Source organism: Podarcis cretensis (genome assembly GCF_951804945.1).
Source record: "Podarcis cretensis genome assembly, chromosome: 13".
Lineage (NCBI taxonomy): Eukaryota > Metazoa > Chordata > Lepidosauria > Squamata > Lacertidae > Podarcis > Podarcis cretensis.
This window is the reverse complement of record NC_137182.1, coordinates 55132501-55145170: the sequence shown is the minus strand read 5'-3', so window position 1 is coordinate 55145170 and position 12670 is coordinate 55132501. Positions and strand designations below refer to the sequence as shown.

General features: G+C 48.2%; 1 protein-coding gene across 2 annotated transcripts in view; it reads right to left on the bottom strand.

Moving 5' to 3' along the window:
- Nucleotides 1-12670, bottom strand: part of LOC307202127 (chloride channel protein ClC-Kb-like) — a 44801-nt gene that overhangs the window by 1422 nt on the left and 30709 nt on the right. For both annotated transcript variants that reach the window (XM_079951821.1, XM_079951822.1), the window contains 9 exons: nucleotides 10995-11064; nucleotides 9145-9255; nucleotides 8829-9042; nucleotides 7953-8086; nucleotides 5946-6080; nucleotides 5405-5496; nucleotides 5189-5260; nucleotides 3048-3152; nucleotides 1141-1227 (listed from right to left, as the gene is read on the bottom strand). In XM_079951821.1, the coding sequence (XP_079807947.1) occupies nucleotides 1141-1227; nucleotides 3048-3152; nucleotides 5189-5260; nucleotides 5405-5496; nucleotides 5946-6080; nucleotides 7953-8086; nucleotides 8829-9042; nucleotides 9145-9255; nucleotides 10995-11064 (1020 nt within the window). The remainder of the gene's footprint in view (nucleotides 1-1140; nucleotides 1228-3047; nucleotides 3153-5188; nucleotides 5261-5404; nucleotides 5497-5945; nucleotides 6081-7952; nucleotides 8087-8828; nucleotides 9043-9144; nucleotides 9256-10994; nucleotides 11065-12670) is intronic.

Here is a 12670-nt window from a genome sequence, read left to right as displayed (position 1 = left end):
GACTGGCAGAATCCGAGACCAGGGAGAAGAGTCGGTGGAAGAAGATTGGAAGAAATTTAAAGACTATTTACAGAAACATTGTAAAATTAATAACTGTTAGAAGGATGTTGGAATAATATATGATTTTAGCAGGAATGATATAAAGGATTTGGGAATAACTGACTGTTAATTGCTGAAAGGAGGAAAAGTAAAGTTACATCATATTAAGATAATTTACAGGACTAAAATTTTAAAAGAGGGAAAGGATTTGCTGAAATGGATATTTGATTTAGAATACAAAAAGGGAGGTGTGAGGAGGTCAAGGAAATAAGCTAATGAAAGATAAGTAATGAGAAGATTTGTTCTATTTTTCTTTGTTTTTTGTTTTTGTTTAATGGATTTTTTTTGTTTTTTCATATTGTGATATGTTGTTTTGTTTTTGTTTAATGTGGTATTTTTACTTTTTCTTTCTGTAACCTTTAAAATTTTAATAAATATTATTTAAAAATAAAAATAAAAAAATGTTTGATCATTACGTTTTTATATATGTTGGAAGCCACCCAGAGTGGCTGGGGAAACCCAGCTGGGTGGGCAGGGTAATAATATTAAAAAGTATTATTGCAGAATACAACGTCCCTGTTTTCACTGGAGAGATGTTTGGGGGAAATTTCTTTCACCTGCTCTGAACCTCCCAATGCTCAGATTCGTGGGATGGATTCCTGTGTTACGAGAGACTGAGGAAAACTTTGGTCTGTCCTTGCCCCTCTAGCGCAGGGGTCAGCAAACTTAATCGCACCTCGGGCCGGTGTCTCCAGCGCCGAACGCCCATACATGTGCGCGCACACTATTTCTGGCGTACTTCCGGGTCAGAGGAACACTGGAAATAGCTTGTGCGCATGTGCACTGGCCACCTCTGACCCAGAGGTGCATCAGAAATAACGCTTGCGCATGTGGAAATAATGCACATGCGCACAAGCTATTTCCGGTGCTCCTCCAAGCCGGAAGTGGGCAGCGCCGGCAAGAGCGGGCGGCGGCAGCGGGCATTGCCATGGGACGGATAAACAAGTCCCTCGGGCCTTAGTTTGGGGACCCCTGCTCTAGCGTAACTGGGATCCTCTGTCCGGTATTGCTGCGAACCCTCCAACCCAGACAGACACTTACCTCCTTGAGACTCACCACTCCAACTAAGCGCCCCATGTTGGTCACGTAAGCCGTGCGGAGACCCAAGAGGTTGAAGAGGTCATAGCACTGGAGGGGCCAAAAAATATTGAAATTGAAATACTTTTATTGTCGCTTGTACAACTTGTATGAAGGGACGTGGGTGGCGCTGTGGGTTAAACCACAGAGCCTAGGGCTTGTCGATCAGAAGGTCGGCGGTTCGAATCCCCACGATGGGGTGAGCTCCCGTTCCTCAGTCCCTGCTCCTGCCCACCTAGCAGTACGAAAGCACCTCAAAGTGAAAGTAGATAAATAGGTACCACTCCGGCGGGAAGGTAAACGGCGTTTCCATGCGCTGCTCTGGTTCGCCAGAAGCGGCTTAGTCCTGCTGGCCACGTGACCCGGAAGCTGTACGCCGGCTCCCGCGGCCAGTAAAGCGAGATGAGTGCCGCAACCCCAGAGTCAGCCACGACTGGACCTAATGGTCAGGGGTCCCTTTACCTTTACTTTTCAACTTGTATACAGTGAGATTACTCAAGCACCCCCCCACTCAGCTCTCTTAGTTTTAATTCCCCTCGTTTACTGATGCACACCCACCAAACCAGAAAGTCAGTTGCCCTGTTGTTATTTTTTCATTCAGCAGCCTAACAGCCCAGGGATAGAAGCCTTCGGACATAAGATCTCCAGGTTGATGGACTGTATGGAGTGGACGGAAGTGTCTGTCAGACCCCGAGACCGGGGAGAGGAGATGGTGGAAGAAGATTGGAAGATTTAAAGTCTATATATAGAAATATTGTAAAATTAATGTGTGACAGGAAAATGTTGGAATGAATTTTTACGGCCTTAGTAGAAATGCTATAAGGAGTTAAGTTTAAATAAGTATACCAATTTTAATGGAAATAAGATTAAAAATATGTTAAGACATTTATATGATAGAAAATGGAGAAAGATGGAAAGGAATTGCTAAAACAATTAATGGAAGTGGAATACAAAGAGGGAGGTGAGAGGAGGTCGATGATATAAGGGAATGAAAGTTAGAATATGGAAAAGGAATGATGTATGTTTTTAAATTGTTTTTGCTTTGTTTTGTTTATTATGTTGGGTGAGGTGTTGAGGTTGTGTTTTGTATATTGTATTGTATTGTTTTATTTTTTCTTGTTCTTGTTCCTTTTTTCTTCTTCTCTTTTTTCTTTCTTTTTCCTTTTTTAAAAAGCAATAAATATTATTTATTTATTTCTTTAAAAAAGAAGCCGTTCTTTACCCGGTTGGTGCGACTAATCATGCTTCTATATATCTTCTGCCCAAGGGCAGGAGATCAAGAAAGTGCCGGCCAGGGTGTGAATCATCCCTGTGAATTTTCCTCGCTCTCCTGAGGTCTTATGTACTGAGTTGAATAGGATCTAAAATGCAACAGTCTGATTGGCCCTAGAACAATAGGATTCAGAATGCAGCAGTCTGATTGGCCCTAGAACAATAGGATTCAGAATGCAGCAGTCTGATTGGCCCTAGAACAATAGGATCCAGAATGCAGCAGTCTGATTGGCCCTAGAACAATAGGATCCAGAATGCAGCAGTCTGATTGGTCCTAGAACAATAGGATTCAGAATGCAGCAGTCTGATTGGTCCTAGAACAATAGGGTCCAGAATGCAGCAGTCTGATTGGTCCACAGGAGCCACCCAATCCTGCTCCAGGTGGAAGTGAATCCGCAACCTGATTGGCCGACAGGAGAATCCCGGAAGTTGGGGCCCATTGTGTAAATGATGTATATAAAACAGACATTCTGCAATGCGCCCCATTTCCCATTGAAATAAGAATATGGCCTGGGGAGATAAGTGAGTTTGTGGGCCAGAAGGTCCTGTTTCTTCACTTCCTGAAGGAATGAAGCATGAAGGGGCCTTGGAGGACTGACCTGGTAGAGCGTTTCCTTCTCCAAGAGGCGATAAGGAGCCGGGTCGATGGGCACGTCGGCCAGGCGTAGGGTTTCCTGGAGCTGCCGGCATTCCCATTCCTCAACCTGCATCAGCCATGGGGATAAAAAGAGGCAGGGAATGGATTGAGCGTGGCTCCATCTTGCCCAGATTCCCGTTTCCCCCAGCTGGCTCATTCTCAGAAGCCCCCCATAGACTGTAAAAGGCAATAAATCTGGGGTCCCACTTCCAAAAGCCCTCCGAGACAGCGGCCACCATGTGGCGAGGAGTTCCACAAGCCAACACCATCGTGTTGTGCAACAACAAGCTTATTTTTCTGGCCTAGCCCGGCGGAACTCTCCGCCACTGGAGATTCGGCCGGAGGCGCCTTCAGTGCCTGCTGAATACTTTTCCATTTTCCACTGGCCCTTAGGTAGGCCGTTAAGACTGCAGCCTACCCAGATATTTGAAACGCTGCCGTGCTCAGAGCAGATTGCTGGTGTTTTCAATCGTTTCGTTAATTGTTATTATTATTAACAACCCTCTTGTTTGTTCCTGTTGCAAACTGCTTTGAGGGTTTCTGCGGTCAAGTGCTAAATAAATTCTACCATGCAAGGAAGTATATAAGTAAATACTTCTGCAATGGTTTAACTGATACAGTGGTGCCTCGCAAGACGAAAAGAATCCGTTCTGCGATTCTCTTCGTCTAGCGGTTTTTTCATCTTGCGAAGCAAGCCCATTGATGGCTTAGCGGATTAGCGCTATTAGCGGCTTAGCGGCTTATCAGCTTAGCGGATAAGCAGATAAGTGGCTTAGCGGCTTAGAAAAAGGGGGGGGGAGGAAAAAAAAAAGACGGAAAAACTCGCAAGACGTTTTCGTCTTGCAAAGCAAACCCATAGAAAAATTCGTCTTGCGAAGCGCCTCGAAAAACGGAAAACCCTTTCGTCTTGCGAGGCATTCGTCTTGCGGGCACCACTGTACCTGTTTGCAACTCTTTTAACGGCTCGGTTATGGTTTTATTGCTGTAAAGTGCTTTGATATTTTCTCTGCGATGCTGGTATACAAATATAAACAAGTAAATAAATAAATAGACCCAGGATCTAGGCACGCAGGACCATCTCCTCTTCCTCCTCCTCCTCCTCCTCCTCCTCTTTATTGAATATATAGACTGCCCTATACCCGGGGGTCTCAGGGCAATTCTCAGAATAAAACCAAGATATAGAACCACAAAATACCTAACACTGTGAAATAAAAAATTTGAGGTCATATATATATATATATATATATATATATATATATATATATATATATTGTTCATAACTGCATATATAAACCACATGTCTGAAACCCCACAGAAAAAGTCCTGAAACCATTTTGTCCCTCCCAAACTGACCTCAAATATTTCCCTGCAAGGTCGAAGAAAAATGGAAAAGCCTCCCCATTGTCTTTTCCTTCACAAATCCTGTCTTAAGGGTATGTCTGTCTGTGTACGAATAGGGTGAGCCTGTGACCTGGTTCAGGAACTAAGTATTTGTCATTACAAAAGACTGGCCAGGCTCCCCAGGGTATCCAGTCAAGTGACCATTAACAGGTGACCTGCCAGACAGGAGATAAACAACGCACTCAGATTTCTGTTGTAGATTGTCTCTTCTGTGATGTATGTCTGAGGTTTCTAGGGGTGGTCTTGGGCTCCAGGGTGGGCAATTTAAAATGTCTATATAAGGGCGGACACACCTTTGTTCGGGGTCCTCCTGCGTCCTCCTCCTCCTGTTGCAACAGTTCAATAAAGATCAGGCTTACTAGCTGCTTTGCTTCTCAATATTCTCTGCTTGGCCTCTGTTATTTTCTCTGACCGATGGAGAACCTACAAAGGACTCTATAGGGGCTCTTGTGTCTCCCATAAGGGAATAAGGGCAGATTTTTATTTATTACAACTGTAAAAAGAAAAACAACCCAATAGCCCCCCCAAAAAAAAAACATTTTAAAGGGCAAAGGATGTAAACCACAGCTCCCATCAGCCCCAAGGAACTAACCTCTCTGCTCAAGGGACCCAGGAGTCCTGGACCCCCAGCCTCCTCCCTGGCCCTCCTTGTGGCCCCCTCTCCCCGCCGCAAGCACCCTGGCGTCTCAGCGCATAACGTACCATGTGGCGATGTTGCCCATGCTCTTCTCGCGGGGCGAGAGAATCGGTGCTCGTCGGAACGGCCTTGGAGGTCTGAAATCATAAAAGCCATTGCGGTGGGTTGGGCTGGATGACCTCTGGGGTCCCTTCCATAGAGTTCTATAACTATGATTCGAAGCCAAGGCTAAACAGGGGAAGGGGGGTCTCTCTGCCTCCACAGGTCCAGCTGCCTCCTACCTTTTTCTCCTCCTCTTCCTCTCCCTCCACAATCTCTTCCGTCCAACTTTCCTGGGCATCGCACGGCCCATTCTCCGCTTCCTTGGGCGAGTCTGCGTAAGAAGCAAGGAAAGGGGTTTACTTTGGAGAAGTTTATTTTTTTATCCTAATTTTTTACATAATTTTTAAAATTAAATTTTCTGTTCTACAGTTTAAAATACCGTATTTTTCACTCTATAAGACGCACCAGACCACAAGACGCACCTAGCTTTTGGAGGAGGAAAATAAGAATAAAATATTCTGAATCTCAGAAGCCAGAACAGCAAGAGGGATCGCTGCACAGTGAAAGCAGCGATCCCTCTTGCTGTCCTGGCTTCTGGGATAACTGTGCAGCCTGCATTCACTCCATAAGACGCACAGACATTTCCCCTTACTTTTTAGGAGGGAAAAAGTGAGTCTTATAGAGCAAAAAATACGGTCGTCTGATCTCTTGCAATGCGGCTCAAGAATCCCGGACCCTATTCTGCCCTCTTCCCTAATGCAAGCCGGCAGAAGCTCTTACCCGGTTCGTCTTGGTTTGGGTCCGCCTGGTCCGACCGGCTGAGAATGTACTGGAATCTCTTCTCTGGGCCAAGGTGGGCCGACAGAAGCTTGGAGAGATGCTTCCTCCGAATGGACCCCAACAAGACGCGAGACTCTTTGAGGAGGGGAGAGAAAGAGAAGGGCGGTTTGGGGCCTCTTCTCCCAGTTAGGGGATCTGGCCTCACAACGAAGGACTTGCCTCCTCCAGCCTGGCGCCCTCCAGCTGTTCTGTACTACAACTCCCATGGGAGTTCTAGTTCGAAGCAGCTGAACAGCACATTTGCTGTTTATTGGGGGGATTTAAAAACCAACCAACCAACCAAGCAGTGTGTAAGTTTTATGAATTAAATTAAAAATACTTACCGTATTTTTCGCCCTATAGGACGCACCGTCCCATAAGGCGCACCTAGTTTCTTTGGGGGGAAATAAAGGGAAAAAAATTATTTCCCCCCACCCAGGCGCGGGGCTGGGGCGGGGGAGGCCCGAGCTTCCCCTGCCCCAGCCCCCAAACAGGCAGCTCTCTGCAAGCCGTGGGAGCCCAGCGCTGGCTTCCGCTGCTTGCGGAGAGGTCCGCGAAGCCTGGAGAGCAAGAGGGGTCGGTGTGCACCGACCCCTCTCACTCTCTAGGCTTCAGCGAATGCCTGCATTCGCCCCATAGAACGCACACACATTTCCCCTTCATTTTTGGAGGGGAAAAAGTGTGTCCTATAGGGCGAAAAATACGGTATATATGTTCTGTAAAATGTACCGTATTTTTCGCCCTATAGAACGCACTTTTCCCCCTTCAAAAATGAAGGGGAAATGTGTGTGCGTTCTATGGGGCGAATGCAGGTTTTCGCTGAAGCCTGGAGAGTGAGAGGGGTTGGTGCGCACCGACCCCTCTTGCTCTCCAGGCTTCAGGAAGCTATCCGCAAGCCTTGGGAGCCCGCGGGAGTTTCCATCTTGAAGCCTGCATCTTGAAGCCTGGGGCGTGCTGCACAGCGCGCCCCAGGCTTTGGTTCCCCAACCTGGTTTGGAGGGTGGCGGCGGGGAGAAGCAGCACGCCTTTCTGCTGTTCCTCAACCTGGTTTGGGCTTCAGGCTGATATCCGCAAGCAGTGGGAGCCCGGCGGGAAATCGCGACGGTCTCTCAAGACTTGCGGAGAGCTGCATGTTCTGGGGGCTGGGGTCGGGGGAAGCTCGGGGGGGGGATAATTTTTTTTTTCTTTATTTCCCCCCTCCAAAACTAGGTGCGTCCTATGGGCCGGTGCATCCTATAAGGCGAAAAATACGGTATTTACTGCTTGATCGGGTAGGGAAAGCCTCAAAGCGGTTTGCAAAGATACTAAAACAGTAAAAAGCACAATCCACTGGTACCTTGGCACTCAAACGCTTTGGTACTCAAACACTGCAAACCTGGAAGTAAGCGTTCCCGTTTGCGAACTTTTTCGGAAGCCGAATGTGCTCCGATTTGAGTGCCAGACTTCTGTTTTGAGTGTTACGCTGAGGTCTGTCTCTTTTTGCTATTTATTTTGCATTTTTAGTTTATGAGGCTCTTTTGTTTTCGTTTTCGTGACTGTGTGGAACCCAGTTCAGCTACTGATTGGTTGTGTGACTGCAGTACATTGATTACTGCTTTCGTTAGATAGTAAAATTCACGTCAAATGGCTGTTTTGGGGGTTGTTTTTAAAAGTCTGGAACGGATAAATCCGTTTTGCATTATCTTCTGTGGGAAAGCGCGCCTCAGTTTTGGAACGCTTTGGTTTTGGAACGGACTTCCGGGATAGATTAAGTTTGAGAACCAAGGTGCCGCTGTACAAAAACACTCGAAAGATTAAAAAATCAGAAAAGAAACGAAAACAGATCAAAACACACGTCCACAGTCTTGTCTAAATAAAAAATGCTTTTCGCAGGTGACAGAAAGCGTACGAGCGAAGAGTCAAGTGGCAGGGAGTTCCACAGATTGTTGTTAAAGGAAAGCTGGTACTGAAGAACGAGAGACGGTTTACCTTGAGAGTCCACCAAGGGGAACTGCTTGAGGGTGGAGAGCCTGAGCAGCCTGTGAAGGTCTTTGTATTTACTCTCCTGGGACAGGTATTTGAGATCGGTCACCATAAAGTCTTCGGCGTAGATGTCGTGGCCTCTGGGGGAGAAAAGGAGGGAGTGAAAAGGTGGGTTGGAGGGTTCGGGGTGAAGGAAAACCCCCCTCCATCCACTTTCTGAGTCACATTCTGCTTCTCCAAGGCTCCTCAAAGCTGGACTACTGCAATGCGCTCTACGTGGGTCTGGTTCTGAAGCTCTGAGCCTTTAGTGCCCTGTGGGCCCTCGGAGCTGCACCTCAGTGTCCAGGTAGAACGATGGGGGTGGAGATGCTCCTTCAGGTCTACAGGACCCAGGCTGTTTAAGGCTTTAATGTTCAGCGCCAACACTTTGAATTGTGCTCGGAAACGCACTGGGAGCCAATGTAGGTATTTCAGGACTGGTGTTACGTGGTCTCTCAGTCCCCAGTCTGGCTGCCGCATTCTGGATTAATTGCGGTTTCTGGGTCACCTTTAAAGGTAGCCCCACGTAGAGCACATTGCAGTAGTCCAAGCGGGAGATAACCAGAGCATGCGCCACTCTGGCCAGACAGTCTGCGGGCAGGGAGGGTCTCATCCTGCGTACCAGATGGAGCTGGCAGACAGCTGCCCTGGACACGGAACTGACCTGCACCTCCACGGACAGCGGTGAGTCCAGAATGACTCCCAGGCTGCGCACCTGGTCCTTCGGGGGCACAGTTGCCCCATTCAGGACCAAGGAGTCCCCCACACCTGCTTCCAGACACTCACATGGACTAGAATGCTGGACTATTGGTCTGGTCCAGCGGGCTCTATTTATGTCCTTACCCACTCTTGCCCACAGCCAGCTTGGGCAGGAAAGGAAGCTTCTTGACGCTGATGATGCCATCGAAGAAGGAAGGCTGCGAGCGCTGGCTGATGGCGTTGGCGCTCAGCACGGCCACCAAGACCGGCAGGATGTGGGACATCTGGCCCGTCAGCTCAAAGGTCAACAGGGCGGTCGAGAGGGTCTGGGTCACGGCCCCGGAGTACGCCGCCGCGCCTGCAAGGGAGAGACATTTCCTAGCACAGGGCCGGCGGAACTGCCCGCCACTAGCTCGGCAGAGGACAGAAGGGGCCGGTGGGAGAGCAAGCGGGGCCTCACCTGCCAGGGCGTAGCCAGCGGGCACGATCCGCATGTGGATCCCTTCGGAGACGATGCCGTCCGGAAAAATCTTGGCCATGACTTCGCCGTACAGCCGGCCGAGGGCAGCTCCTGTTGGCAGAAGAGGCGGACAGGATCACTGCTGGAACATAAGAACAACGTCAGCATAGGCCATTAGGCCAAAGGGGTCCCAGCTGTCCAGCCCGGACACCTGGGTTCCCTGGTAAAGGAGCGGGGAGGCAGGGGCGTAGGAAGGGGGGCGAAGCGCCCCGGGATCCATCATGGAGGGGGGGTGTCAAAAAGGAACAATTACTGCCCTACTAGGGCGGTTCATAAAAAAACTTTTTTTTTTTTAAACGCCTGCTCCAAAGGTCTTATCTTACGACACTAGGGATTATACAGTGGTACCTCTGGATGCGAACGGGATCCATTTCGGAGCCCCGTTCACATCCTGAACAGAACGCAAACCGAGTCTGTTCCTCTGTGCGTACGCGAGTCGCAATTCGTCGCTTCTGCACATACGCGTGAGGTCATTTTGAGCGTCTGCGCATGCGCGAGCGGCGAAACCCAGAAGTATAGGACTCCGTTACTTCTGGGTCGCCGTGGAGCGCAACCTGAAAACGCTCAACCTAAAGCGACTTTAACCCAAGGTATGACTGTATAGCTATATCAGAAATTTCATGCATATCGGTTAATATCTTGACCCTCCTCCACAAAAATAACTGTTTACAGTCATACCTCGGGTTACAGACGCTTCAGGCGTTTTTTCAGGTTACGGACCGCCGAAACCCGGAAGTACCGGAACGGGTTACTTCCAGGTTTCGGCGGTCGCGCATGCGCTGAAACGCCAAATCGTGCTTTGCGCATGCACAGAGGCACTAAATTGCAACCCGCGTGTCCACTGTACAGTGGTGCCTCGCAAAACGAAATTAATCCGTTCCGTGAGGCTCTTCGTCTAGCGGTTTTTTCGTCTTGCGAAGCAAGCCCATTGACGGCTTAGCGGATTAGCGCTATTAGCGGCTTTTAGCGATCAGCTGTTAAGCGGCTTATCTGCGGATCAGCTGATAAGCGGCTTAGCGGCTTAGGAAAAGGGGGAAAGGGGGGGTGAACCCGCAGGAACTCGCAAGACATTTTCGTCTTGCGAAGCAAGCCCATAGGGAAATTGGTTTTGCGAAGCGCCTCCAAAACGGAAAACCCTTTCGTCCAGCGGTTTTCCCGTCTTGCGAGGCGTTTGTCTTGCAGGGCTCCACTGTACTTGGCTGTTTTCATATGTCGTGAAGGCTGAAATTTCAATTCAGTGAAACACAATCACAACACAATCCATCCTGTAGATTTAAGGATCTGTCCACAGTCACCTCCTTGTTATCAGAGCCACATAATCCACATTCCTTTGTAAGAAAATATGAAATACAGTGGTGCCCCGCAAGACGAATGCCTCGCAAGATGAAAAACCCGCTAGACGAAAGGGTTTTCTGTTTTAGAGGCGCTTCGCAAGACGAATTTCCCCATGGGCTTGCTTCGCAAGACAAAAACGTCTTGCGAGTCTTGCGATTTTTTCCCGCTTTCCCCCCCTTTTTCTAAGCCGCTAAGCCGCTAATAGCGCTAATCCGCTAATAGGGTTGCTTTGCAAGACGAAAAACCGCTAGACGAAGAGACTCGCGGAACGGATTCTTTTCGTCTTGCGAGGAACCACTGTAACATAAAACTATTTTTGCAGGCAATACATACATACATATATATATATCAATATCAATGTGGGGTGGTGGTGGTTTGACAAGAAATTTTCTTCACTGGGTAACACCTGACCTTCCTACGCCTCTGCGGCGAGGGGCGGTGGCTGAGGTTCTTACCATAAACGAAGACAGGGAGGAAAAATCCCGCCGGGATGACCATGGTCGTAGCCAAAAGCACCATGAAGAACTGTTGAGGAAGAGGGGGGCACCAGTGAGAGGGTCGTCGGAACGATGTTTGGGCAAGGAAGGAGAGTCAAGGAGAGTGAGGTCCACGTTGCTGCGTCAGGAAGGCACACCTGGGATTGTGTCCATCATCAGCCGGAAAGCTCTGCGTCACGACGTAGCCTTCAACCAGGTGAGTTAGGAAAAGACTCACCCATTTCTCTCCATGGCAACAGAGCCACCTCTTTGGACATGTACATGGCAGTACAAAACGGGCCAGCTAAGGCCGTTTGTTATCTTGGTCTGAGCCGTTCGGCGGCCTCTTCCACTAGGTCAGGGCGGCACAACGTTCTGTACCATAGTTGTCAACGTTTTCCTTTTTTAAAGGGAAATTATCTTGTTCTGAATAGGATTCCTCGCAAGAAAAGGGAAAAGTTGACAGCTATGTTTTGTAATGAGCGGGCCGCGGGAATACTTGAACACAGAACCCACGGGCCACACTCCGAGTTAAATTTCCGTATCGGAAATTAAAGCGTTTGCTGTGTTTTTCATACTGTGCAATACATACAATTGATGGATTTTATTTAATATATACACCTGAACACACAATTAATAGATTTAACGAAATACCGTATTTTTTGCTCTATAAGACTCACTTTTTCCCTCCTAAAAAGTAAGGGGAAATGTGTGAGCGTCTTATGGAGCGAATGCAGGCTGCGCAGCTATCCCAGAAGCCAGAACAGCAAGAGGGATTGCTGCTTTCACTGCGCAGCGATCCCTCTTGCTGTTCTGGCTTCTGAGATTCAGAATATTTTTTTTCTTGTTTTCCTCCTCCCAAAACTAGGTGCGTCTTGTGGTCTGGTGCGTCTTACAGAGCGAAAAATACGGTATATACGACTGAACACGCAATCGATTTAATTATTAAACAAATTTAACGCACGGACAAATGTGCACGTTTTCATTAACCACACGTGACACAAAAGTTATTTGTGAAGCCGCATGCATGGACCACCCTGTCCTACATATTAAGCTAAACTTACCAGATTATTTTTTTCCCAATGAATCCGGGGACACTTTTCAACTTCAATGGATTTTGTATGGGGCCTGATTTGTAAATCTGGGGACTTTCCCCGGGAAACGGGGATGTCTGGTAACCTTATATTAAGCATCGTTGCAGGGGTGGACTTTGGTAATACAGTGGTGCCCCGCAAGACGAACGCCTCGCAAGACGGAAAACCCGCTAGGCGAAAGGGTTTTCAGTTTTGGAGGTGCTTCGCAAAACGAATTTCCCTATGGGCTTGCTTCGCAAGACAAAAATGTCTTGCGAGTTCCTGCGGTTCCCCCCCTTTCCCCCCCTTTTCCTAAGCCGCTAAGCCGCTTATCAGCTGATCCGCAGATAAGCCGTTTAACAGCTGATCGCTAAAAGCCGCTAAACCGCTAATAGCGCTAATCCGCTAAGCCGTCAATGGGCTTGCTTCGCAAGACGAAAAAACCGCTAGACGAAGAGAATCGCGGAACGGATTCTTTTCGTCTTGCGAGGCACCACTGTATGTCGCCTTGAGTTAGCACAAAAATTGGCTCCCCCCCCCAATATTTTTTTACATTCACAATAATTCCTTTTGGTACGGTTG